The sequence below is a fragment of the Aotus nancymaae genome, unplaced genomic scaffold (genome assembly GCF_030222135.1).
Source record: "Aotus nancymaae isolate 86718 unplaced genomic scaffold, 86718_ANA_hifiasm-v0.15.2.pri h1tg000040l, whole genome shotgun sequence".
NCBI classification, from domain to species: Eukaryota; Metazoa; Chordata; class Mammalia; order Primates; family Aotidae; genus Aotus; species Aotus nancymaae.
Genome location: NW_026988454.1, coordinates 122,416,326 through 122,443,830, shown reverse-complemented (window position 1 = coordinate 122,443,830; position 27,505 = coordinate 122,416,326). Strand labels below are relative to the sequence as shown.

General features: G+C 37.4%; 1 protein-coding gene across 1 annotated transcript in view; it reads right to left on the bottom strand.

Annotated features, from left to right (window-relative positions):
* Positions 1-27,505, bottom strand: part of KIF6 (kinesin family member 6) — a 383,773-nt gene that overhangs the window by 245,325 nt on the left and 110,943 nt on the right. Inside the window, exons 7-8 of the mRNA XM_064360441.1 lie at positions 10,066-10,272; positions 659-802 (exon numbers count right to left, since the gene is read on the bottom strand). Coding sequence (XP_064216511.1) covers positions 659-802; positions 10,066-10,272 — 351 coding nt within the window. The remainder of the gene's footprint in view (positions 1-658; positions 803-10,065; positions 10,273-27,505) is intronic.

Sequence of the window (27,505 nt, the reverse complement as noted above, 5' to 3'; positions counted from 1 at the left end):
GACCGGAACCAAATATATGAATCATAATCATAGCAAGAGCCATAATCCACACACATGAAGGATCACAAAATAAAGGTTCATAACAGGTCAAAAAGAGAGGCATGTCAAGGCATCTTATAATCAAAGTCTTAGCCTTGTTTTAAGAATGACCTTGCCTGTTTTCCTCTTCTGGGGAATGTCTGGATCCCAAACATTAAACATCATCTGGTTCTAAAGCAACCCAGAAGAGCCATTCAGCAGCTAGCTCTTACCAAGGCATCTTGATTGCTTCGCTCAGTGACATTTCTAGGGACACATCTCAGAGATGTGTCCAAGGTATCTAGATCTCAGTCATCAGGGCAAAATCAAGCAAGAGAAGTGGAGGGGTCAGCTCTCCCATTTCTTTGGGTGAAGTATGGCCAATCCATCAGCAGGCCTTCCAAATTTGTGGATGAGGCTTCTTCAAACTATCCTGTGCTATATGAAGTCAATTCTCAAATGGAGTTATTATAATAATGACAAATAGCCCAAAGCTGTGAACTCTGTAGGGTACTGCCCTCTGAAGGCATATCTCAACCCAGCTGAAAAAGTGGAAACCCATCCTAAGATCCTCAACTCTGTCTCATGAGCTAGCAGTGAAAACCCAGATTAAGATCACCAGAAACGAGAGCCAACATACATCAAGATTCCTTTTCTCCAAAGAGAGTGTTGCAATCATAGTTGTCATGCAGTTCCCTCCCAAACTGTCTCTTAGGACACTGGTCATCATGGAGTTTCTATAAGGAATGTGTGAACGATGCTTTTCTGAAAGAGCAATGATAACCTGTGGTAAAGTAGAAAGGTAATGGGATCAATTTAGCAGAAAATGCACACCTGACAAACAACAGAGCTTCAACAGCAATGAAAATACAAAAGGAAATAATAACTAAATGCAGCGTGAAGCCCAAAACTTGAGAACAGAATAAACAGCTTAACAACAATATTCAGTACAAGACGGTAAAGACTGAATAAAGTAAATGTAGCATAACTGTGGCATTATGAGCCCCATAAATTTTGGACAAGTGAAATAACCTGTATAGAATTGGATACACTATTATTCTGCTTTTAGCGACTGGAAAATGTGTATAAAAACACAAGAGTAAAACATGACTGATTAATACTACCAAAATTGGGCTGTACACCAGTAAACAAGAACTTAGGGAAACAGTAAAGGATAGTGGTTGAGGTCCCAGATTATCAAGCAAGACTGTCTAGGTTTGAGTCCTAGCTTTCCTAGGGCACGTCACTCAACATGCCTCAGTCTCCTCATCTGTAAAATAGGAATAAAAATAGTACCTAACTCAAAGGTAGTTGAGATGATTAAAAGAGTTAAACTGTGCAAATTACTTTGAATAGTACCTAACCCATAACAAGTGCTGTATATAGGCTTGCTCCCATTGTAAGCAACAGGGGAAATTTATCTTGGTTCAACTCAGGCTGGCTCATCTTAATCTTCATGAGTTCCTTAGATACTTAATAAGAAGGTACTAGATGGATAGATGGCAGATGGAGCAAAGGCTGCTGGGGTTGTCCCAAAAGGAGGCACCTGGGGCTCAGGGTTATCCTGGGCAGACGAATCCAGTGCTAGAATGTTCATTACAAAGCAGCAGTAATCAGCCACCCACAAGATGTGTCTTCAAGGACATCACAGGACCTTGGCTCCTGAAAATACCTCCACCAGCACCTGTCATTGTTCTAGTCCTCCCTTCTCCCGGGAGTGTAATTTCCATCACCAGAACCTCCACTACAATTTTGGTTTACAAAACAAAAAGGGAGCATTGTTTTTTGAAGGCTGTTTCAAGCAAAATATACAACTATACCACTAGTCTCACTCTAAATTCATGACCACAGATGTTAGTACAATTCAGTAATCCTGTGATCTCTCTCTCAGAAATCACTTTTCAACTCTCAGAAATAAGACCTTCACACTTTCTTTTTTTTCACATCTTTGTTCACCTTCTCCTTCTCTCCTCAATTTCATTTTGAGCTGATGGCCACACTTCTACTAGATATGATAGATATAGATTCAGAACCCTGACCAGAGCTATCTCATGTCTCCATCATTAAAGCCCCTATACGCTCTGCCCTTCACCTTCTTATTGTTGTGCTGCTAAGGCCAGCCCTCCATCCTTGCCCTCATCTGCTCTCTCCTACCTTTCTCCTACAATTACTTCCTCTCTCATCTGAAATAATTTCCCTTTCATCTGCACAATTCCCATTCTGCATGCCCACTACAGTCCTAAATGAAGATGGCTCTTGCCAAGTTCATCAGCAACCTTCATTGTACCAAGAGCACTGACTGTCCTCTTACTGGACTTAGGAGCTGAGTAAGCATGCGACGCTGGTACTCACTGCCTCTCTTGGGAAACACTGTTCACTTGGTAACTGGGACACCACACTTTCCTGGTTTTCATCTTTCCTCAAAAACTAGTTAATGAATGTTTCTTTTTCTTATTCCCAAATTACAAACTTTGGCGTGCCCCAGGGCTCAGTTCTTGATCCTCTTTTCTGTCTTATCTACATTCTCTCCCAATGTAATCTCATCCAATCGCCTGGCTTTAATTATTATTTTATTAACTTATTTATTTGAGACAGAGTCTCTCTCTGTTGCACAAGCTGGAGTGCTGAAGTGCAGTGGCACAATCTCAGCTCACTGTAGTCTTTATTCCTGGGTTCAAGTAATCCTCGTGCCTCAGTCTCCTGAGTAGTTGAGATTACGGGCATGCACCACCATGCCCAGCTAATTTTTTGTATCTTTAGTAGAGACAGCGTTTTGCTATGTTGGCCAGGCTGGTCTCAAACTCCTGGCTTCAAGTAATCCACCCACCTCAGCCTTCCAAAGTGCTAGGATTACAGATGTGAGCCACCATGCCCAGCCACTGCCTGGCTTTTAAATGCATCGATATCCTGATGTCTTCCCATTTATACCATCAATCTCAACCTCTTCCCTGAGCTACTATCGTCTTCGCAACTCTCCATCTCTACCGGGATTTCTATTCTTGATTTCTTTCCTCTCTGCCTTCAAGCCTGATTCTTTCTCAGATCTTACCCATAATCATTAAGGCCCCACCATCAATCTGGTCGCTCAGGCCAAAACCTTAGGCAATCACCCTTGATTTGCCCTCACCCAATATCATCAGCAATTTCTATTAGGTTTACCTACAACACTTGCCAGGAATTGGACCACTTCTCACCACCTCTTCTTACCACCACCACTCTAGTTCAATCCTCTGGGGTCCCTTGCTTGGGCAACCACACAGGCCTTGGATTAGTCTCCCTGCTTCTACTTTTGCCCTTCCATGATCTGATCTCCACATAGCAGCCAGAGAACTCTTCACACAATGTTAAGTTATGCCAAGTCACTCCCTAATACACTTAGCATTATATCCCAGCTCTTGTGTGATCTGACCGTCTACCTACCTGACATCAAGTCCTGTCATGTTCCCTGTGCCTGCACTGGCCTTCTGATTGTTAATTCAGCATGACGAGCTTATCCCCACACCAGAGCCTCTGAAACTGCTGTTCATTTTGCCTAGCGTGCTCTTGCCCAGACTTCTGTGCAGTTTTCTGCTTCTTATTACTCACATCTTTGCTCAAATTTTGTTTTCTCACAGGGCATCCCCTGGACACCCTGTCAAAAATAATACACCTACCTCCAGCCTGTTAATCTATTTCATTTTTCTTATAGTATGTATCACTATTAAAATTATATCTAGGTACTTATTTGCTGTCTGCTTCCCCGCTAGGCTTTCTGCTCCACAAGACCAGAGATTTTGTCTCTTTTCTTCATAGCTTGACCCCTGCTGCCTAGAACAGTGCTCAGTACTTGGTAACATGGCAGAAACAAAGCTGTCTCCCTCAGCTCTCATGGCAGCCCTCCTTCTAGTTTGACTTCCTATGGAATTACTTCTCCTAGTCAGTCTTGGAACTCATGTTTTGTTTAACACATAGCTCCACCACGCAGACAGCCCTATGTGGGGTTTGGAGGTAAGCAGTGAGAGGTGGTAGGCATAAGGAGGAACTTCAGATTTGTGGGGGTCATGGTGGCAGAGGCATCTGATTCTTCTGAGGCAGCTGTGGGGAAGTTTCTGGAATTCAGTGCCATGTGGCTATACAGTAATACTTTGCAGCGCAGTTCAGTGGTGTGGTTAGGTGTGTTTCCTGGTTGCTCTGTGTAGCAGCCAAAACCAGTTTTCTGATTTTTTTTGAGATTTTTTATGTTTAATAAACCATGCTTCTTAAAATAGCTAGAGTGGATTTTCCAGTTTACAACTAAGAAATTTGACAAATATAACGTGTGCTCGACAAATTTTTGTTAAATAAATCAATTAATGAATGAGAAGATTACTTAGTATGTCCTAGGAAGGCAGCGTGAAGGTCATCAGTATGGAAGGAGGTTTGAGAGAACTAAGTTTCAGTGTAACTGGAAAGGAGGTGGGGAATATGGCAGACCAAAGTCAGAGTGGCAAGAGATGCCAAGCAGAACTCCAGACTCTAAGAATGAAGAGGACAGATTAAGTATCTAAAAACATGCAAGGAGGGCCCAAATATCCAAACGGGCTGGGCTGACAGATATGCAGAGACAGTGGCATTATTGCTCATAAATAATTTCTCTAAGTACTTTGAAGTCCTTTTATAAAACAAATGTCACTGGTTTTATCCTGCTCTAGGAAACAATATTGATGTCTTTTCATTCAATGGCTTTACTAACAACTTAAAGGAGAATATGCTTATTAAACTTCCTGTTGATATTAATTTTCTTTTTTGAGGTGGAGTTTTGTTCTTGTTGCCCAGGCTGGAGTGTAATGGCACGATCTCAGTTCACTGCAACTTCTGCCTCCCAGGTCAAGCGATTCTCCTCGCTCGGCCTCCCAAGTAGCTGGGATTACAGGCATTTCTACCACCACACCCAACTAATTTTGTATTTTTAGTACGGATGGGTTTCACCATGTTGGCCAGGTTGGTCTCAAACTCTTGACCTTAAGTGATCAACCCACCTCAGGCTCCCAAAGTGCTAGGATTACAGGCATGAGCCACCGTGCCCGGCCCCAGTTGATATTAAATTAATCATGTGTTAGTAAACTTGCTTTTGGTTGCAAGAAACAGAAAATGTAACCCAAACTGGTTTTAATTATAAGGAAAATGTATTGGTTCATGTGATTGAAATAGGAAAGGCTTTAAGTTAGAAGGAAACCAAAAGATTAATGCTACCATCAAGGACTTAGTTTTTGCTCATATCTCTGCTATATCTTCCATGTGGTAGAAGTCAGTCTCTTCTTGTGGCCCCACAATGGTTGCCAAAAGCCCTGATGTTACATACTTCCTTATTCATAACTTAGGTGAGAAAGAATTTTTCTTTCCTAATTATTAAACAAAATTCCTGAGCTTCAGTGGAAATGAGCTTGGGTCCCGGGCCCAGCCTTGAACTAATCACTATAGCCAGGAGAAAGACAGGCTCCAATTCACTTAGATCAGTCAGGATCTACCTGACAAGTTGGGATGGGCTCCTGGATACACTTCTCACTGGCAATGGCATTGCAGAGGCAATTCCAACGTCCTCTCTAGAAAGGGCTTTCTAAAGAATTGGAGATCAAATTGGGATGATAGATTAGAAAATATGGTCTTAAAAATGGAGAAAATGAAGGCAGTCATCTTAGGGAAATCTCTTAAATAAAGTGAGCCTCTTAACTAAAGTGAGCCTCAGTTCCCTCACTTGTAAAAGTAGTATTGAAATGTCTATCTCACAGAAATGTTTTAAAAATTAATAGAGATAATTTCTGGAATCATTCTTAGTAAGCAAAAAAGCACTCAGTGTTATCGAAAAAAACGTTCTTTATAAAATGTTCTTCATGTAATGTTCTTTATGAAACTCTTGAAGACTAATTTTTACTGTATCAACACACTTGTGGGCCATTTCTTTAGAAGAGGCCCCTGAGAAGGTATCTTATCCGCTCTCAAGGAGCTTTAGGAATACCATAAGCCCAGCCCACTTGGACCAGCCCACTTGGAGCAGATATAAAACTTTGGAATGACCCAGAAATAGCAGATATTCAGGAAAGAGGCAGAGGTAGATTATTCTTTGCGGGACTGCTGTGAGTTCTTAAATTGGGCAGGAACCAAATTATCTGAAAGGCACAAGAAAATGGGGTAGTCATAAAACCTGATTTTTTAATTTTTATTCTTTCCATCTTAGATTGCATGTACAAATACAATGGCAAATATTCCTGAAGTCATTCTTTAAGTGACAAGGAGTGGAACCTCACATTATGCTTAATAATATCTCCAAGTATCTAGAAACTGTGCCTGCAATCAATAATTCTATTTACTATTTAATGAGTTAAAGATTTTTTTTTTAAAGGAGGTCAGAAGCATTTGGAAAATTATCCTATGAAAACTGACAAAGATTTGGAGTGTTACAACTGACACTGACACCATTACTTTTTCTCCTGAACACAACACATTCAGTGGAAGCCAAATAGAAACTAAAACTCTGAAAAAGTCCCATTTATTTTGAATAATGGCTGAAGGCAACTCTGATTCTGATTTCTGTAGTGGTCCAGAGCAAGCACTTCATTTCTAGTGGGTTCTCACTTGATGTCTGGGCTGATAGAGGCTACGGGTCACACCAGGAGCACTCGGTGAGATTTAGGACAGTATGCATGTCTCCCTTTTCCTCTCATAAACTCAATTTCAGGGCCAAGATGTACTCTGTTACTGTGGCTTAAAATGTTTTTGAGGAAACTTTTTGCAACAAGTACTGCATACACAAGGAGAACTCCAAAAGCAACAATACTCTGGCAAACAGAAAGTTATTTACTTGTGAACACACAAAGTACATTCAACTCAGAGAGGCTACCCACTTTGAGCAGGTGTGAGATTTCACAGTTATGGCCAAAAAGTAATTATAATGCTGCATGGAATTTGTGGAACCAATGTAGGCTAATTGAAGTAAGACAAGTTACCAAATGATTTCCCATTCCATCTCTATCTTATATATTGAAACTGAGAAAGAGAGGATATAATTGATTACCAACACTCAGATGGATTTCTATTACAGATTTCAAATAACTGTACTGCTAAGTATTTATTTGTATGCTTTGCTATTCTGCTGGCTAACATGATAGTCTGGCCTACTTCAGGTCATTCATTTATCCCCATTGCCCAACATAACTCAAGCCCCAGTAAACATTCAATCACAATTTGTTGAATGAATGAATGAAGCTAATTAAATTAAATTGTGTTACATCTGCAGTCTTATTAGTCCCATAATAAAGTACTACATAAAGAGAAGTTGATTAACAAAGATCCTTGAATTTCATTATTCATTAAATATCTTCCTACTCTATTATTCTTATTCCTATGTACTCCTTGGTTTTCTCATTTCTTTCTGTGTGAAATTCAAAATTCCTCTTCTACCAACCTACTTACTCTCTAACACCTACTCCTAGATTTACTCAGCCTCACATGTCTATGCTCACAGAGATTTTCCATATTTATGTTTTTCTTTCCTCTCCTACTAATCTCTTCTCTCTCCATTATCTTATGTTGAACCTCTTCTTTTCCTGTGAAGACACTTGTATATCAGTGTAAATGGTTAACAGCTGGAGTGATGCAGTGGGTGAAAATGAAACATCAGTTACAGAGACCAAGGGCCAATGACATGTGAATGTCATTGAGACCCTGAGCAAATTCACCCCCCTGGGCTAGAGCTAAGAGCCGACAGGCTTGCAATTCCCACTGCCTGACACGCTCTGACCCATTCTTAATTGGCTCAACCCTACTCATTCCTCCAGTCTCTGCGTGGTATCAGGCCCTAAGAAAACCATCATCACCTCTCACCTCCTCAGTCTCAGTCAGATTCCCCACTGCAAGCTCCTCTCACTCCTTTTACTTTCTCTTCACTGCTCTCACCTGGCTAACAGCTACATACTTAAAGAATATGTCTTTAATTCCTGTCTCCCTACACTGAACCAAGAGGTCTTTGGGGAAAGGACTGTTACTATTTTGTTCACCACTAGGCACCAGTGCCTAGTGCAGCCCTCAGCACATTGTAGTTCATTATAAATATTTGTTAGGTAAGTAAATTAATGATATAGAAAATCCAATGCCACAAAGCCTCCAAGAGTACTCACATGAGGCGGTCATAAGAATTTTGAAGGGAAGAAATGTGAGGAGAGGAACAGTTTTAGTGACAAGTAGCAGCTTGTAAAGGCTTATAGGGTAAAAAAAATAAAGAATTAAGGGCAGAACATTTCTCTTGAGTGATTACAATTGGTGGGAAGTCTGATTCAACTGATGAACATAATTTTGTATGAACAGATGGATATAATGGAAATTAAAACAGACAGCGCTACCATCCGAAACAAGCAGACGTATTTCTTTGAAATAAAGCACTTTGAATACAGCCCATTATGTTTTCATATCAATGTTCTGTAAGTGTTCTATTAAGTAAAAAGCTCTGTTAAGTATAAGCAGTGTGTAATATTTGAGCAGGAAAGAGCTTAGGAATGCTGACTCTTGTTAAAACACTAAAATGATCTGAATGCCAGGCTGGCCTTAATCTCTGGGTGCTGCATGACTGGGATTCATCTGGTTGGAGTGTAGCCACATGTACTTTGCTCAGATAGGGTCCCTTAGGTTTCTCTCCATCTGTTTTTTTAGCCAATGTGACCATTACATAGCATTTAACACTGAGGTAACATCAGTCTCAGAAGGATTCATTAAGCAGTTTAAAAAAATATTTTTTCCCTGCTAATCTTTTAGCCGAATCATTAACATGTCTTTCAGCCTCACCAAGAGTCTGTACTTCTCCACTCAGATTTTTCATCGTGTTTCTTATTTATTATATATTATTTTTTGAATTTGGAAGTAGTTGCCATCTTTAACATTCAACTCACAGCCCTTATACTCAGAAAGCTAAATGGAACTTGAGAAATCATCTAATTCAATCCACTCATTTTAGAGATGAATATATTTTTTCTGAAAGATTTATTTAGCTAAATTCAGATGAGTGTTCTCTCCCCTGGCATTAAATTCAGAAATTAAAAATAGAGCCCATACTGGGGTGGACTGTAATCAGCTTGGAGTAGAAGTAGGAAGAGAAAGCTACAAGTCTAAGAGAACCACCACGGGGTCAAAATTACCAACTAAATAGTCTCCCCAAGCAGGAAACATGTCAGCCATCTCAAAGTTATTTTCCCATTGTTAATCTACTAGCTTGAAAACAGGTAACAGGAAGCCAATTGTAACTTCTACTTACTGACTACTAATTTTACAATAGGGCAGTAAGACTAAAAGTGAAAAAAGGTATAGGCTGTGAAGCCAAGCAAATCTAGAATCAAATCCTCACCCTCCCCTAGCTGGGTAACCTTGTGGGAAGACCTTTGGAAGACTTGAATTTTAAAATCTATGTGATGGGGATAGTAACTAATACCTACAATCTAGGGCTGTTGTGAGGTTTCAATAAAACAGTACATACAAAATGCTAGTAGATCTACCAATGTTCCTGGCAGCATTAGTCACAATAGCCAAAAGGCAGAAACAATGTAACTATCCATCAGGGATGAATGTATAAACAATATGTGACATAGACATACAATTGGATATTATTCAGTTTAAAAAAGGAAGAAATTCTGATACATGCTACAACATGGATGAAACTTGAAAACGTTATGCTAAGTGAAATAAGCCAGACACAAACAGACAGCTGTTGCATAATTCCACTTACATGAGACACCTGGAATAGGCAAATTTATAGAGACAGAAAGTAGAGTAGAGATTACCGGAGACCAGAGTATAGGGGAATGGGCAGATTCTGTTTGAGAGTATAAAAAACCTTCAGAAATGGATAGTGTTGACAGTTGCACAACTTTATAAATGTACTTAATGCCACTGAGTTGTACACTTAAAAATTCTTAAAATGGCAAATTTTATGTTATATCTATTTTAGCATAATAAAAAGAAATTCTAATAGAATGCCTGATACATAGTGTGTGGTCAGCAAATGGTAGCTATAGTTATTAATGCATCCCACTCTGCCCATTTTACCTGCTCTAAGTAATGTAGTGACAAGTTGATATACTTGGCCTCCGTTAGAAGATGGCCCCCTACTCCAGTCTTTGCGACTCGCTCTGAACCAGCCAGATCAACCAAATGAAGTTTGGCATGTCGTACAGTTGCAGATCCTGGTTCCTTGCTTGACAAATGAACAGTGAAAATGCAGTGGGAACGGGTTGAAGCTTGGTTCATAGGAGTCTATAAAAAAATTGCAGAACAAAAATCATTTGAACAATGAGAATTTTTGAAGAATATCAAAAGTTTTAAAATGATATTTTTAGGGATAAGACATTTCCCATGAAGCCAACTGTCAACTGCAGCAAAACCACTTGTAACTCAGACCTTTAAAGCAAGTTATTTTTAACGTATTACCTCTTGAATTACTGATGACCAATGTGGATGGTTTGACTCAGAAAGCGAGAAAAGAGTTCTAATGAGGTATAGATTGAGTCCTCTTGCCAATAGAGCTTTATTTTATTACCTGACTATAATCTATATGTTAACCTTGGCTAGCCAGATTGAAAATGCTTAATGTTAATCTCATAGGAAAAAAGGTGAGAATGTGTGTATCAGAAAAATTAATGATCACAATTGTAAACATAATCCACAAAGAAAACTACCATCACTGCTACCATTCAACACTAAAGTGGAGGCCCTAGACAATATAATGAACAAGAAAAAGAAATAGAAGTCATAATAGTAGAAAAAGAAGAAATTTAAAATGCCATTATGTATAAAAAATATGGTGGTCTACATAGAAAATGCAAGAGCATCTCCAAACAAATGGCTAAGAACTAAAAAGTTTAGCATGGTTGCTGGATATGAAATGAATATATAAAATGAATGAGGTTCTAATAAGTCAGAGAAACAATCAGAAAATATAATATTATTCACAATGACAAGAAAGACAATGAAATAATAAGGGATGAATTTTATAAAGGATATGTAATTTATAGAAAAAATGATAAAATAACATTAAAGGACAAAGAAAACTGGAATAAAGGGTGTACACAATATTAATGCACCATTTCATAGATGGAAAAACTAATCTATATATAAATGTCTATATATAACTTATATATTCAATGCAATTAAAATAAAAATGCTACAGCTTTTGTTTACAGAAAAAGACAAATTGATCCTAAATATTATACAGAAGAGAAATCTTCAAATAAAACGAAAAGTAATGCTGTTTACACTTCCTTATTGAAGTTTCTATATCAAAAATTAAAAAGAAAAAAAGCAAAAGTAATTATGTGAAAGAAGAACAAGAAAAGGGACTTTCCTGCCATCTATGAAGGTATACCATAAAGCCACAGTAACTAGAACAGTGTGTTACTGGTGCAGGAGCAGACAGCTAGGTCAGTGAGACATGCTGTGCTCACTGAGGAGCTCTGTATGAGATAGAGGAGACATCATCCCTCAGTGGAGGAAGGATGCACTTATTTAATAAACGGTGCTGGAATAACCAGCTATCTATCTTGAAAAAATAACTTAAATTGCTTTCTTACACTATGAACACAAAGAAATTCCAGAATAGATTAAAGCTTTAAGTGTGAAATAACAATTCTAGCACCAATACAATAAAACATGAAAGCATATTGTAATCAGCCCAAGGAGGTAATGGATACTTTAAGAAAAGACATAAAACACAAAAATAAATTGATTTAAAATATATGACCAAGATAATCCAAAATGTAAAAGCTTCTGTCTGATAAAATCCACCATAAAATTAAAACACTAGAAGACATCTACAGTATATATGGCTGACAGAACATTAATAATAAATAAAGAACTTGGCTGGGTGTGGTGGCTCACACCTGTAATCCAGCACTTTGGGAAGCTGAGGTAGGTAGATCATTTGAGGTCAAGAGTTTGAGAACAGCCTGACCAAAATGATGAAACCTGTGTCTACTAAAAATACAAAAAAAAAAAAAAAAAAAAAAAAAAGCCAAGATTGGTGTCATATGTCTGTAGTGCCAGCTACTTGGGAGGTTGAGGCAGGAGAATTGCTTGAAACTAGGAGGCAGAGATTGCAACGAGCCAAGCTTATGTCACTGCACTCCAGCCTGGGTGACAGAGCGAGACTCCATCTCAAAAAATAAATAAATAAATAAAATAAATAACTCTTGCCAATCAGTAAGAAAAAGTGAGCAAAGAATATAACTAGGTAACTCATAAAGAAGAAATCTGGAAACGGTTAATGAATATTTGGAAAAAATGCTCAAATTTATACATTATCAGAACCACATCACTTAGAACCATAAGGTTAAACTATTTTACACCCATCAGACTAGAAAAATTTTAAAAAAGAGTCTAACAAAATAAGTGTTGGTGGAGATATAAGGAAATGGAAAATTTTATGTACTGCTGGTGGAAATATAAATTAAGAACAAATGTTGAAAGCAATCTGATAATATGTGGCAAAGTTGCAAATACATATAACCCACAGCCATCAGTAAACTACTAGATATATTTCCTAGAAAGAAATAAATAGCAAGAAATTCGTGCAAGATGTAGAACCTAAGAAGACATCTGTGGCAGAAAAGATTAGTAAACTGAGATAATTCAAATTACCGAGATGTTAAAATAAAGCAACTTTGGATAGATTGGCATAAATGGTTTTCTAAAACAGAATTCTGAGAAAAAAATGCAAGTTAAATAATGATATGAACACTATGATACAATTTACAAAATTAAAAAAGCAATATTATATATTGTTCATGAATCTATAACTTAGGTCATTAAGTATAAAAACATGGACCAGAAGGATACACCAAATTAATGATAGCAATTGCATTTGTGAGGGATGGAAATGAAAGGCCAAGAAAGGGGCCTTCAGCTTTATCTGCAGTATTCTATTTCATTTAGTTAAAAATTATTAGAAGCAATTCCTGGATTGGAAAACATGGATGTTGGTCAAATTATTCTTCGCACTTTTTTGCGTTTTACATTTTTTGGAACAAGAAAGAAAGTAATCTGATTCAAGATACAAGTGACAAGTTAGCAGTATCATCCTCTGAAACAGCCACAACAACAAAATATTCCAAATGAGTATTCATACGAATAAATATGTCCAGATCTCAAATAAACCTTATTTGGTTAAAATAAGATTTAACCAAAAAAACATTCAATATGGATGCACCCATTTACAGACAGGGTAACATATCTGAATGGTAATTCAACCAGAAATTCTTTCTGTAAATATAAATTCTTGATATACACCATAGTTGATTTACACCAACTAGCAAAATAAACAGATGTCAAAATGCTGGCATAGTTTTGGTGATGATGATGTATCTAGTGAGTTAAACAGGCTGAAAATCTGACCCATTACTTGTTGCCACAATAACTAGGCCCAAACCTGGCCAGTGTGTGATTTTGCCTGCTAAAGTGGATCAGCAAATAACTGTGCATGTAAAACCGCAAACTCAAATTTAGAACCTAAGTTGAGGTGTTTTGGAAGTGACTGTAAGTTATTTGCAGAACTTAAACATGGGTTTCATTTCACTGTCATATTCGCACAACAATAAATCCTACAATACTGTAACAAAAGTCAAACTGACAATCAATATAAACAAATAACATAAAGACTTCTCAACAGCTGTCTTCAGCTTCGAAACTGATATTCTGAAACCATCATAAAATGTGAACCATTAATGAATATTGATAGTGTACCCATTTCAAAGGAATATGAGATCCACAGAAACTAAAATTGCATATTCTGGAGTCTGTAATTAAAATGCAGTAATATGCTGTAGGAGTCCCTGCCTACAGTTTTGTAACTTCTTATAAATATTTTCTGCATGAAGTAGCAGTTGGTGTCCTTTTAGATAAAAATTTCTTAAACCTCAGAAAACATTCTTTACGTGGAGCTTTTCAAGTGTGATTGGATGTGCTGGTGTCTGCTCTGTGTTTATTTAAGGATGTCTGTATGTCTCATAGGCATGGCCCTACGTTTGTCCTTTTAAAGGTAAAATTGTATTAAAATGTTTCTGAAACTGCCTAAGAACAGATGGCACCATTTAGGCAGATTCATTCAAAGTTAAGCACACATTTTAAACAAATGTGCTTTTGGCACTAGCGACTGTGCCTGTGGAAAAATTTTAGTGATGATTAATCATCTGCATGCAGAGAGCTTTCAGGTTTCCTATTAGCCTACGTATATCACTGCGTTAGGCAGTACAGAGACAAGAAGGAAAATAAGACCTGGATCTTGCCCTCAAGGAACTTATAATCTAGTCAGGATCTAAAGCCACAACGTGTGAAATGAGAATGAGCATGAAATGAGAAAGGCAAAATGTGCAGTAAAGAAAGTGATCTGTTCTTAGCAATGAACATGCTGATCCTCTAGGTAACATCTGAAAATGCTAACCATTTCCTCATTGTAGGAGCTCTCCACCTTCTGCCCACCACCTGGTTTCTAGAGCCAAATACTCTCCAGGCACTTTCTCCTTCTCTATCGCTTTTTCCTTTACTCTGCTCTCTTCTTTTCAGTCCCTAAAAATAGGTGTGTCCTAAGCTCTGGTGACCATATTTCTTTCTCTTAGAGACTCACCTGCTACAGTTCAAATCCTCAGTGCATAGGCTCTGGAGTATAATAAAAGACACACCAAAAAATCTCAGAATTTGGTGTCAGATAATCTGGTTTCAAGTCCTGGTTCTGTCACTTACTAGTGTTAAAAGCTTAAGCAAATTTACATGAAGTAATTTTGATTTTCATGTTTCTAGAATGTCATACTAAGACCTGCTTTGTTACAGTTATATTAAATACCAACTGAGTTACTGAGTGCTGAAGTGATCCGCGAAGTGTAAAAGGTCATATTAGTGTCACTGTTGACATCCACTTTATTCAGATGCCTCCTGTGTCTTGTCCCCTACCTTAATTGTTCTGTATACCGGATTAGAATGTCTAACAGTTTGACTGATCATAGTCATTAAAATGCCTTGCCAGCATCTTGTACACCATGTTCCCAAAACAACAGTATCTCTTTCTCTCCCTCTGTGTCCCATGAATAGATATCCAACCCATTCTCCTCCTGTTGGATTTCCCTCCACTTCTCTGTATCTACATCAGTAGCCAAATATCCTTTACTTCTCACTTGGGTTACTACAGTCTCTCCCTTCTAGTCTCAGTCCTCTTGTCCCTTCCAATTGTCCTCCACCTCTCAGACAAAGTAGTATTTTTAAAAGGCATAGTTGATTAATGCCAATCCTATCTACATCTCTGAATTAAACTAGCATGCTTCCTAACAGTAAATATCTCTATTCCTTTCATCTGGGCCTTATGCATCTGTTTATCAAAATCCCTTTTAAATATGAAGCCCAAGATTGGCTTCTTGAATTGAATCTATTATTTCAAAAGTAGCCTAATCACAGCAGAGGACATTGGATATATTACTTCCTGGAACTTGAGCAATCTAAATCTAGTATTGTCAGTAAACAGCATGTCATGTGAAGTGTTACTATACCAGATATGCTCCAGCCTTTACCCATGCTATGGAATTTCTTTGGGACACACACACACACACACACACACACACACACTCTAGTTTACTTCATGACTGCATTTGATTAGTTTTTCGTCAACATTACAATCTATTGGATCTTGATCTTTTTTTCAATTTTGTGCTATCTACAAATGAAAATGTAAGGAATCCAGTGAGCCTAGGTTTTTAAATTTTCACCCCATAAAAGAAAGTCTATTCCCCATTTTCCAAAAAAGAAAACATATGTGGAAGATAACAAGTTCATATTTTTGATACAAGCCCTAAAAAAGAAACTGATAAAGGATTATTAAATAATGGTCAGTAAGCAATTAAGAGCATTGATTTTACCTTATACTAATTTCATTCACTTTTCTGATAGAATTTAAAATTTTATAGATAAAATCAATTTAATTTATTTTTTTAAATCTCTCAAAATATCCTTGGGGATATAAAGAGAAATTTAAGGAATATAAAAGTACTTGGGTTGAAGTCAACTGTACAATACCCATAACTGTTACCTAACCGGGTGGAGAGCGGAGGTGGTCTTGGAATGTTGTCATTTTGCCCTACTGCCCCATGTCTTACACATTGTTTGGATGAGAATATACAAGATAGAGTCATCACATCTGAAGCCTATGGTTAAAAAAAGGTATTTTTCCTCTTTCTTATCTCCTATGTAGCAAAATCTTACTTCTCACTGAAGATCCGTTCATCTGAAGGTTACTTCCTACAAAGCCTCTCCATTTCTCTCTTCCTCCCTCCTAGACTTCAAGCTCTTTGAGGACAGGGACTGGGTCTTATGCATCATTGCCTAGCATAACATAGTAGTGTTTAAAAATGTTTGTTAATTTGTTGACTCTTGCTCATTTCTTGTGTTCTGGAATCTTTACAGCATGCTCCATAATGTCTAAAAATCTTCAAATAATTCTGTGACTACATCTGCAAGATTTTTAAGTCCATGAAATATAGTTCATTTGAGTCTAAAAATTAGAACTATTTGAAACAGCTAGATTGACTCAAATCTCCCTAACAATCTTGGGCTTCAGCTATTTGTTGTGCCTGATTCCAGAGCTCCTAATCACTACTCCCTACATCTTCAATTGCCTTTTCTCTTGTCTAGAATGTCCTCTAGCTTGTCACTCAAGTATATCCTTTTCCTACTCCTCAAATAAACCTACTCAAAATTCATTTATCTTCATGAATTCCCTTGGAATATCTCCAATTGGCATTAGCAATTGTGTTCAAAAAGGACATTTAACATTTATGCACATGGACAGGCTTTAACATCCAAACCCTGGAAGAACTCAAAAAATTGGTTGTTGGAGTTTTACATGTTCATTAAAAAATCCATTTGGAACATTGTTTAAATTGTGTTATCATAATGAACTGCTTGCTCTAGTGCGTAGTGAAGCAGTGGGGTGTGACCCACTGGCCTTCAGATGAGTGTTTGGTGTCCAGCTCATTTTGTGGCAGTGTAAACAGAATGGTACAGATTGTAAAAAGTGACTCAAAAATGACCCTGACAGGCAATGGTGGCTTCAGAATGTTTATATAGAAGGGTCTTGGAGCAGCAACGTGACTGTGGAGGCAGGGGTGGAAGCTGCTTTGTTAGGACGCTTTACATAACATCAAATGCCTGCACTGAGGACTGGAGAGCAGTGCTAATGCCCCTTCTACTGCCCTTTATCCCTCTCCCTGTCACTGGCTTGGCTCCCACTCTCAGAAGCTATTTCATATGGTAAAAGACCTCAAATCTCATTGTTTAATAATCATTTTCTATAGAGCATGAGATAACTGTTGGCTGAAACAGAAATTCGAAAATAAATGGTGATGGCACTTTTTTTGTGGGGTGTGTGTGTGTGTGTGTGTGTGTGTGTGTGTGTGTGGCCAAGACATTTTTAGTAATAATTCTGACTTGGGGGCAAGAATCAATAAATGAAATATAATTTCTGGGGGTTTATACAATATGCTCTTATGGATGTTTGTAAAATTAATTTTTTTCTGCTTTTAGTTAAACATGTTTTCACTGTAAAATTAATTTTTTTCTGCTTTTAGTTAAACTTATGTTTTCAATCACTTCAAAAATGATTGTAGACAAATAGTGCAGGCTTCAATGATTCGAATAACCTCTGTATATAAAATTAAAAGTTTTCTAGGGTACCTTGAAAGCTTACTTATTTCTTGCCATAACTTATACCTTTTATTACATTTCTGTGTACCAAAATCTTTTTTTCAACCTCTTTGCTCTGTTGAAGTAAAATATCTCAACAGGAATTTCCACTAATCTAGAATAGATCAAACGAAGGAAATCTCTTTTCAACTGAATGGGACATTATAAAGTATATGCCTGTGATTCCTTAAAACAAACCAACTAAGAACAACAATAGCAACCACAAGATCTAGAATTCAGCTTTCCACTTCAGTTCTCTTTGTTTGATAACACTTTCTACACCGGCACGCTAATGTTCCTCTGCCCATTTGCTCTATCTAAATTGAAGATTGAAAATGCTAACTTCCATGTGGTTTTCTAAATGTTTTCTGGGTTGGTATCTCAGCCTTTCAGGTTAAACCTCACCCTTAATGAAGAATTATCTAATCCATTACCATTGGTTAAGTGATTCTTTATATAGTTCTTCCCATATTAAATGAATTGAATTAGGAAGCCTGCCATGCCCTTGACGTACTCTAACTCAGCCTGGAAAAGTGAGACCTCACCAAACCTAGTGGTTTAGCACATGACCCTACAAACACCCACCTCAGTCTTTTCGGGAGTTGTTTCAGAACACACTGCTTAGCAACAAAATATTCCTGAGTGGATATCCTTCTACTGGAATTAATGATCCTAAACTTCTAATTTTTCTTTCTGACTTTTCTCTTTATAAGACACCTGGCTTTTAGAAATGTAGTTGAAATGATTTTCCCCAGTTGCAGGATTCTAGGTCTTTTTCTTATCCAGCATATTGTCAAAGTAGTTTTGTAAAAGAGAAAGAGACTAGACACACCAATTTTATTTAAAATTTAAAAACAAAGTTTGAAGCAATCTGGAACATATAAGAAGAATGTTCTAATAATTATGATTCACCTTTATGAGAAGAATAGGTCTAGTATGTTTTATTATGTATCCCTCCTATCAAGTCTGGAATCAATTTGATGAATTTTGATTTTCACATCCTCCAAGATCTATTAGCTGACTCAGAAATTTTAGGGAAACAATGTCAGAATTTGTGGTTCTGTTGAAGCTTCCTCTGTGGGTGTCAGGATTCGGATTACTGCCCTATGGATCATTTCCCCAGGATCTAGCAAATCAAAGTCAAACAAATTTATATCAAAATCTAAGTCTGCTAAACGGTGATACATATGGGAAATTGAGAAGGAATTTTACCTGTATCTTTAATAGGAACTACATTCAATTATCATTCCTATATATCATCCTTGAGTTGGATAGCATCATATCCTCCACCAACATTAAGGTTTGCTCTCTAAACAAGGAAAATTATATAACCCAAAATGTCTGTGCAACCCCTTGCTGTATTTTTCACTTGATTGCAAAAGGAATTATAAGCTAAATTTAGCCAACAAAACAGTAACTTATTATAGTTGTCTTCTCTGTCCATTTTTCATCTTTTAAATTGAGTTTGAATTTTTTTTTTTCTCTTCCTATTAAAATTCAGCCTTCGCTTAAAAATTTCCAAGTCTGACCATTCACATAAGTAAAATAATAATATTATGGGGCTGAAAGAGATAACAATCCTAAGAATTTTTAGCAGTTTATTCAAACTTTTTGTTTGTTTGTTTGTTTGTTTTGAGACAGAGTCTTGTTCTGTGACCTGGGCCAGAGTGTAGTGGCACAATCTTGGCTCATGCAACCTCTGCTCCCAGGTTCAAATAATTCTCCTGTCTCAGCCTCCCGAGCAGCTGGGACTACAGGTGCCCACCACCATGCCCGGCTTATTTTTGTATTTTTAGGTGAGACAGGGTTTCACCATATTAGTCAGGATGGTCTCAAACTCCTGACTTCAGGTGATCTGCCCACCTCGACCTTCCAAAGTGCTGGGATTACAGGCATGAGCCATCATGCCCAGCCTCAAACTGTCTTTTTTATACATACTACATACCTTGGGATTATAGACAAGCTGAAACTACCTTTTACTATCCTGTGTATAAACAACTGGGACACAGGTCATAATAAACACACCTGGAAGAATTTAGATATACATTTCTATAATTTTGTTCTTATGAAAGAAATGTATCCCTTGAAACTTTATTGTGATAGCTCTCAATGCAATCTTAGAGTCTGGACATCAAGATCAGTAACAGACACAAATTTTAGGACAATGTCACTCAGAGTAAAGATGCTGAAGAAAGAACTCCAGAAGTACAGATGTCCAGTATTAGACCTAACAACCTATTTTATTTTCATTCATAGTTGACTTGTGTTTTCTGACAGGATACCCTTAAGGCTCTTTCTTTAGCTTTGGAATTCAGTCACTTCAATAGAGGACATCTTGGAATTGAGCTCTTCCAATTTTTTCTTTGAGCTCTTCCAATTTTATCAGTTATGTCCTTTTCATCTGCAGATTCAAGCAATTCCAAGTTTCAGAAAACTTTTCTCTAGTTTTTCTGTTGCCTTTGTTCTCTCCTGTTCTTCAGAGTTTCTAACTATGCATCATTGGATGCTCCTTTGTCTCTTTCTAGATATTACCTTCTCTCATTAATTTTTATAACCTTAGTTATTTTTCAGTCATATTTCTTCCTCTTTTTTCCTCTTCCTCTTCTTCTTCATCCTTCCTTTTGGCTTCTAATGGCTTTTTCTCTTTTATTAATTTTCTAAGTTTTTCAAGTTTGCTTTTCTTTGCCTTGTCTTGTAATCTTTTTCTTTGGGCTCTTCTATAATTTTGAGCCACTTTTTTAAAGCAAAGATTGTCTTTAAATAATATATTTAAGATTATGAAGAACAAGCCCTGTGCGCTCTGATTTAATCAGCCTTCAGATGTATGTTCCTTAGCCCTGACACCTACTCTCTCTATATGAATAGGGTGTGGGATGTTTTCTTCCTGGTAATTTTATCTTTGAACATGACTATCCCTTTGCTAAAGAGAAGCCTAGGGGATAGGTGAGGAAATATTCATATTAGGTTTATGTCCTGAATACTTTTACATTACATCTGTTATGTCTTTAGCCTTAAGAACATAAACTTTCCTCAATATTTCATACTAATAGGTCTGGGATGGCTCATAGTTAAGCCTCTTAAATCACAAAGTCCCTGAACCCCACTCACCAAAAGCCATCTTCCTCAGCATGATCCTACATCACTGATCATAAAAATGGCTAGTATTTAAGGTTTCTTCTTTGGATCCACTTTCAATAGTTAGAATGAATATCTATATAATATTCCCAGATTCTTCCTCCATACTTGTCTGTGTTTCGGATCTCATCACTCTAACCAAAAGATCATTGGATTTGCATTTGAGAATTGTGACCCTTTCTTTAAATGGAAACTCTATCTTGCCTGAGGTTGGAGGACATATGTGTTGGCTCTCAGCACCCTCTCTCACCATAATTCAAATTCATAGTATTTGGCAGGTTTTCTCATAGTTTGAGGTTATGGCTATTTCCTTGTTTCACTGAAGATGGATTTTTTTCTCCTCTCTTTTTCATTTTTTGTTGCTGTTGTTGTTGAATGTCAATAATACCGAATAGAGTAAAAGTGACTATCATACGCTATGTTTAATTAGAGATGAGAACTTCAAAGATCAGAAGAAACCCTGGGACTACATTTTTAGCCAAAACACTTTCTTTTAATAATGTATATGGCATATATAAATCTTAAAATTCTAATAATAGCTGTTCCATACAACTTCATTTATTTTAATCAGTGTTTTAGATCAAATCTCATGGTTCATGTAATACCACTAAATCAGGTTAGAGCAAAATACAAACTATGTTATAACACAGAAGTGCTATTTAAAGAACAGTATATTTCTCATGTATCTCATATATAAAATATGAGAACAAGAAAGAAATGCTTGTCATATAGGAAGTGCTCAGAATTTAAGTTTCTTTTCTTCTATAACTAGTAAGCATATATAAAAGAAGAGGTTAGAATTGTCAACTTATCTTTTACTAAGGCTTCTAGCTACTTATCAGGGCCTAATAAGAAGAAAATGCTGTTCTTATTTATTTGAGATGGGGTCACACTATGTCGCCCAGGCTGGCCTCAAACTCCTGGACTCAAGCAATCCTCCTGCCTCAGCCTCCTGAGTAGCTGGAATTAAAAGTGAGTGCCACTGCGCCTGGCTAAACATGCTGTTCTTATTGTAATAAGATCAAGGCCAAAATGTAGTTTGCCTGTTGTATATTTTGCTCTAACCAGGTTCACGAATTTTATAAGAAACTTACTAATTATATGTAACTAACATATCTTTCAAACAAAAATTTGTGAGGATGTGTTAGTCAGTATACATTTAATGATTTTGGAACACTAATTGCAACCAAAATCCTCTTGTTTTCCACACACGCCACCCAAGGAGACTGGGACTTAAATTTGTGTTAACAAACACAATCACATGATAAAGCTAATTCTTTCTTCCTGCCTTATACTCATGTTATTAGACAACATGTCCAAGAACAGCTGTTCCTGTAACTCACATAAACCCATTAACCCCCACTCACACCCTGTCTCCCAACTGTTTGCACTTCCACAAGGTCTTACAACTTACTCCAAAAGTTTGCTAATGTGCAAAGCTTGAGAGCTCACAAAGCACATCAACACAACTCAGATAAATCTAGTACAGATGCTCCTCGATTTACGACATGGGGTTATGTGCAAACGAACCCATCGTAAATAAAAAATACCATAAGTTGAAAATGCATTTAATACACCTAACCTACTGAACATCATGACTTAGCCTAACCTACCTTCAATGCATGCGGAACACTTACATTAGCCTACAGTTGGGCAAAATCATCTAGCACAAACCCTATTTTATAATAGTGTTGAATATCTCATTTAATTTATTGAAGACTGTACTGAAAGTGAAAAACAAAATCATTGTATGAGAACTCAAAGTACAGTTTCTATTGAATGCATATCACTTTCACACCATTGTTAAGCTGAAAAATTGTAAGTTGGGGAGCATCTGTATGTCTTCTATTTCAAGCAAAGAATTGGGTATGAAAACCTCTAATCAATCTTGGGGAAATAATTTATAAATCCCATAAACTTTGTTGATAGGCTAATTATTTGGAAAGTAACCTCTTTCAAAAGATTTGAAGTATCTCACACACACACACACACACAATGTTGAAGTCATCTGTGATGTTCTCTGTGCTCACTAATAGGCACAGTGTACCATAAAATCACTTTCAATTCTGGGCCTGAGATTGTAAGTCTTATTGCCTAAAATTACCAGGTTTTCCTCTGTGAATTCCACAAAACAATTAATAACTGATGACCTACCAGTTGCCAGGTGCTGAGAGAACAGAGATGAACAGGACAAAAGTCTTGTCTTTAAATAGTTGCCAGCTATTAACTCTAGGGCTTGTCCAAATGTTATTTAATTCAATTGTTTCTATATCCCTAGAAGGTGGGTATTACTATGCCCATTTTACAGGTTAGAAAATACAGTTCTGACCACTTAAGTGTCTTGCCCACTAGACCAGTTAAGTGGCATATACTTGGCAAAAGGTAGAGCCGGGGGTAGAAAAGAAGGTTTCCAAAGCTCTTCAGTACTACCTGGTGGGAATAGGGGGAGATAGTGGAACCAACCACAGAGTGGAACCAACACTGACTGGAGGAAGTCACCTCACCATTCACGTGGGAGAGGAAGTCCGGTGGAAAGAAAGCAAGCTGCCCACCATCCAGGGGATCCTGGACTTTCCCAACATTTGCACAGAGTGTTCCTTTCTCACCAAAGGTCCCCTTCAAGCAGTTTCACAGCCAATGTTTTATGCCAGAAACAGCATATTATTGCTCCAGAATATATCCAGGTCAATAACAACACTAGGTAACACCTGTGTAAGAAATTATATGCTAGGCCACTCAGACACAGTATTCACTTCCTATAGCTGCTATTATACAGTACAACAAACTGGTGAACAGGACAAAGTTCCTGCCCTCCAGGGGTCAACAAATCAATTACACCTACCCTAACACTCCAAGAGAAAAACAAATAGAAGACATAAACAAAAACAGAAATGTAATGGCCAATAAAGATATAAAAGAATTTGGTAATCAAAATGCAAATTAAAACAAGATTTCTTTTTTGTCTACGAAATTGGTAGAATTTTCAAATGTTGTGGTGTTGACAAGGGTGTAGAATAAAGACCTGCTTGTTTTTCTTTCTCTGGGAGTTGGTTTCAACCAGCTTTCTTTTCTTTTCTTTTTTTTATTATACTTTATGTTCTGGGGTACATGTGCAGATCTTGCAGGATTGTTGCATAGGTACACACATGCCACGGTAGTTTGTTGCCTCCATCCCCCGGTCATGTACATCAGGTATTTCTCCTAGTGTTATCCCTCCCCAACCTCCCCACCCCCCGATATCTCTCCCCTAGCCCCCCATCCCCTAACAGACCCCAGTGTGTGATGTTCCCCTCCTTGTGTCCATGTGTTCTCATTGTTCAACACCTGCCTATGAGTGAGAACATGCAGTGTTTGGTTTTCTGTTCTTGTGTCAGTTTGCTAAGAATGATGGTTTCCAGATTCATCCATGTCCCTACAAAGGACATGAACTCATCCTTTTTTATGGCTGCATAGTATTCCATGGTGTATATGTGCCACATTTTCTTTGTCCCATCTGTCATTGATGGGCATTTGGGTTGGTTCCAGGTCTTTGCTATTGCAAACAGCACCACAATGAACATTCATGTGCATGTGTCTTTATAATAGAATGATTTATAATCCTTTGGGTATATATCCAGTAATGGGATTGCTAGGTCAAATGGTATTTCTATTTATAGATCCTTGAGGAATTGCCACACTGTCTTTCACAATGGTTGAACCAATTTACACTCCCATCAACAGTGTAAAAGTGTTCCTATTTCTCCACATCCTCGCCAGCATCTGTTGTCTCTAGATTTTTTAATGATCGCCATTCTAATAGACTGCTAGCCAGACTAACAAAAAAGAAAAGAGAAAAGAATCAAATAGATGCAATAAAAAATGATAAAGGGGATATCACCACCGATTCCCCAGAAATACAAACTACCATCACAGATTACTACAAACAACTCTATGCACATAAACCAGTAAATCTAGAAGAAATCGATAAATTCCTGGACACTTACACTCTCCCAAGACTAAACCAGGAAGAAGTGGAATCCCTGAATAGACCAATAACAAGGTCTGAAGTTGAGGCAGCAATTAATAGCCTACCAACCAAAAAAAATCCAGGTTCAACCAGCTTTCTTAAGGGTAAAGTCCAGACTGCTCCCAAATTTAGCCTGAACACATTTAAAATGTTAGAATGCATGTGCCTGGGCTCCAAGGAAGAGATTCTGAATCCATCAACCAGAAATGTAATCTAAGAAATTGCATCATTTGACTACCATATGGTAATGTAATACAGGTTTCCCTAGGAATATACTTGGGCACAGAGTGCCCTAGACCATGGGTAGGACTATGCCTTCAAGGTAGGGACAAGTGGTCCTATTTATGGCACTATGCGTGGCCTGATCATGGAATGCAGACTGCTTTGTTCAATTACATTTGATGAATTGATGGAAATATTTCAACTATAAGACAAAACAGTATCAAGTTACACTCGCTACTGGTGGACTTGGATGTTGGGTCACACACAGTTCAGCTTTTATAATATTTATTCTCTTTGGCCCAGCAATTCAACTTTAAAAAAAATTTATCCTAGGGACATAATCAGGTTTTATTCAAAACACTGGTAGGATTGCTGAAATTACTTAAGAGTTCTGAATAAATAGAAGAGGCTGAAGCTACTCTTAATAACTTTTCCTTAAAATGCTGGCTATGGGTAAAGAACATGAAAGGAAAGAGCACTGCACTTTGTGTCCCACATATTCAGACTTTGTTTTGCAAATGTTTTCTGGTTACCACGGCAACTTCTGGATTCCTCTGTGTAAATGGGAAATGGGGAACTTCGTTTTTTAAAAAAATGATTAGTTTGTTCTTTTTATCCTGGTAAGCTTGCCCTGTGCTGACAAATTGCATTCTGACAGTTAGTTTGTAATCCAAAACATGCTTTTTTAGAGACTCTGAATAATAAAGAATTTCCAGGGGTTGAGAGTTACTCTTCATTTATAGTTTTATGTATTTGCTTTCACTGCATTCAAGATATAAACTAAGGTGCTAAGTACTGGATATACTTTTAAAATAATTTAGAAATATATAATCACTTGAAACATTTGACAGATGTCGATTTGATTACCGCACTCATGAAATTGGCGTAAGGAAAGAATGGAAGTTTCTGAGTCAGTCAGACATGGAGCTGAGTCCTGACTCTACTACTCAGCAGTGTGTGGCCTTGGGCAAGTAGTCTAACTCTGTGAGCCTCATTTTTCATCTATAAAATAAGAATCAGAAAGAATATATATATATATATATTCTTTCTGATTATATATATATAAAATATATAAAAATATATATATTCTTTCTGATATATATATATATATATATTAAAAAAACATGTCTACAACAATGGCAAGATTTATACTAAGTAGGTTCTCATTATTATTACCAAAGAAAAGATAAAAGCAAGCACAGAAACAATCAAAACCTACCAGACTTGTGTTTTTTTGAGACAGAGTCTTCCTCTGTCACCAGGCACCAGGCTGGAGTGCAGTGGCGCAATCTCGGCTCACTGTAATCTCCGCCTCCTGGGTTCAAGCAATTCTCCTGCCTCAGCCTCCCAAGTAGAAATCAAGCTTTATATAGGAAAAATAAAAAATTAAACAAAAATTAATGCACAAACAGCATTATTAGGATTGGACTTCTTCAGGTTTCAGCTATTTATAACATTAGACACTCACTAGTAAGTAATAGGAAAAGACCTGGAATTCTGGCAAAGCGTGCTGGCTCATGACTGTAATGCCAGCATTTGGGAGACTGAAGTGGGCAGACCACTTGAGGTCAGGAATTCCAGACCAGCCTGGCTAACATTGCAAAACTCCGTCTCTACCAAAAATACAAAAAAATTAGCCAGGTGTGGTGGGGCATGACCATAGTCCCAGCTACTCGGGAGGCTGAGGCACAAGAATGGCCTGAATCCAGGAGGCGGAGGTTTGAGTGAGCCGTCACACCATGGCACTTCAGCTTAGGCAACAGAGTGACACTTTGTCTCAAAAAATTTAAAAAATAAAATAAAAAATAAAAAGACTTGGAATTTTGTAAGGTGGTAAGACAGGAAAGTTTCATAAAGGAAGTTCCTTAAAACGTTGCAAAACCACAGCCTGAAACCCTGTAGTTAGCTAAAGTTCATGCATAACTTTGAAAGAGCAAATTGCTAAGCTTTTAAACTACATGGTAGAACAGGTTAAGGACCTTTCCATAACCCATTGAAGATGAGGGCAAGTAATCGGCAAGGATGAGGCCTGTACTTCTCGAGGGGTGAATCACCTCTGAGAGTCAGCTAGCATTGAGGCAGCAACAGGTTCCCCTACTTGTTTTTCGTATAGCACTTAATGAATCTATCTTGTTTCTTTTTCATAACCATTTGTGGCCAGGATTCAACTCTATTCTGTATTTTCTGTTTCGCTGTTTATTAAACTATATATGGAGGAACAGGGTTTAGTGGAGTATGCTAAATCATTTGTCATTATATGCTCTAATACTTACTCAACCTTTATTCCTTGATCTTCAATTATTATGACAAATAAGAGCATCACAAATGATCAAATGGGGAAAATATTGGAGTACTGAGCACAGATACAAAATATTGTAAAGCAAAAAAAAAAAAGTATTCTGATATTTA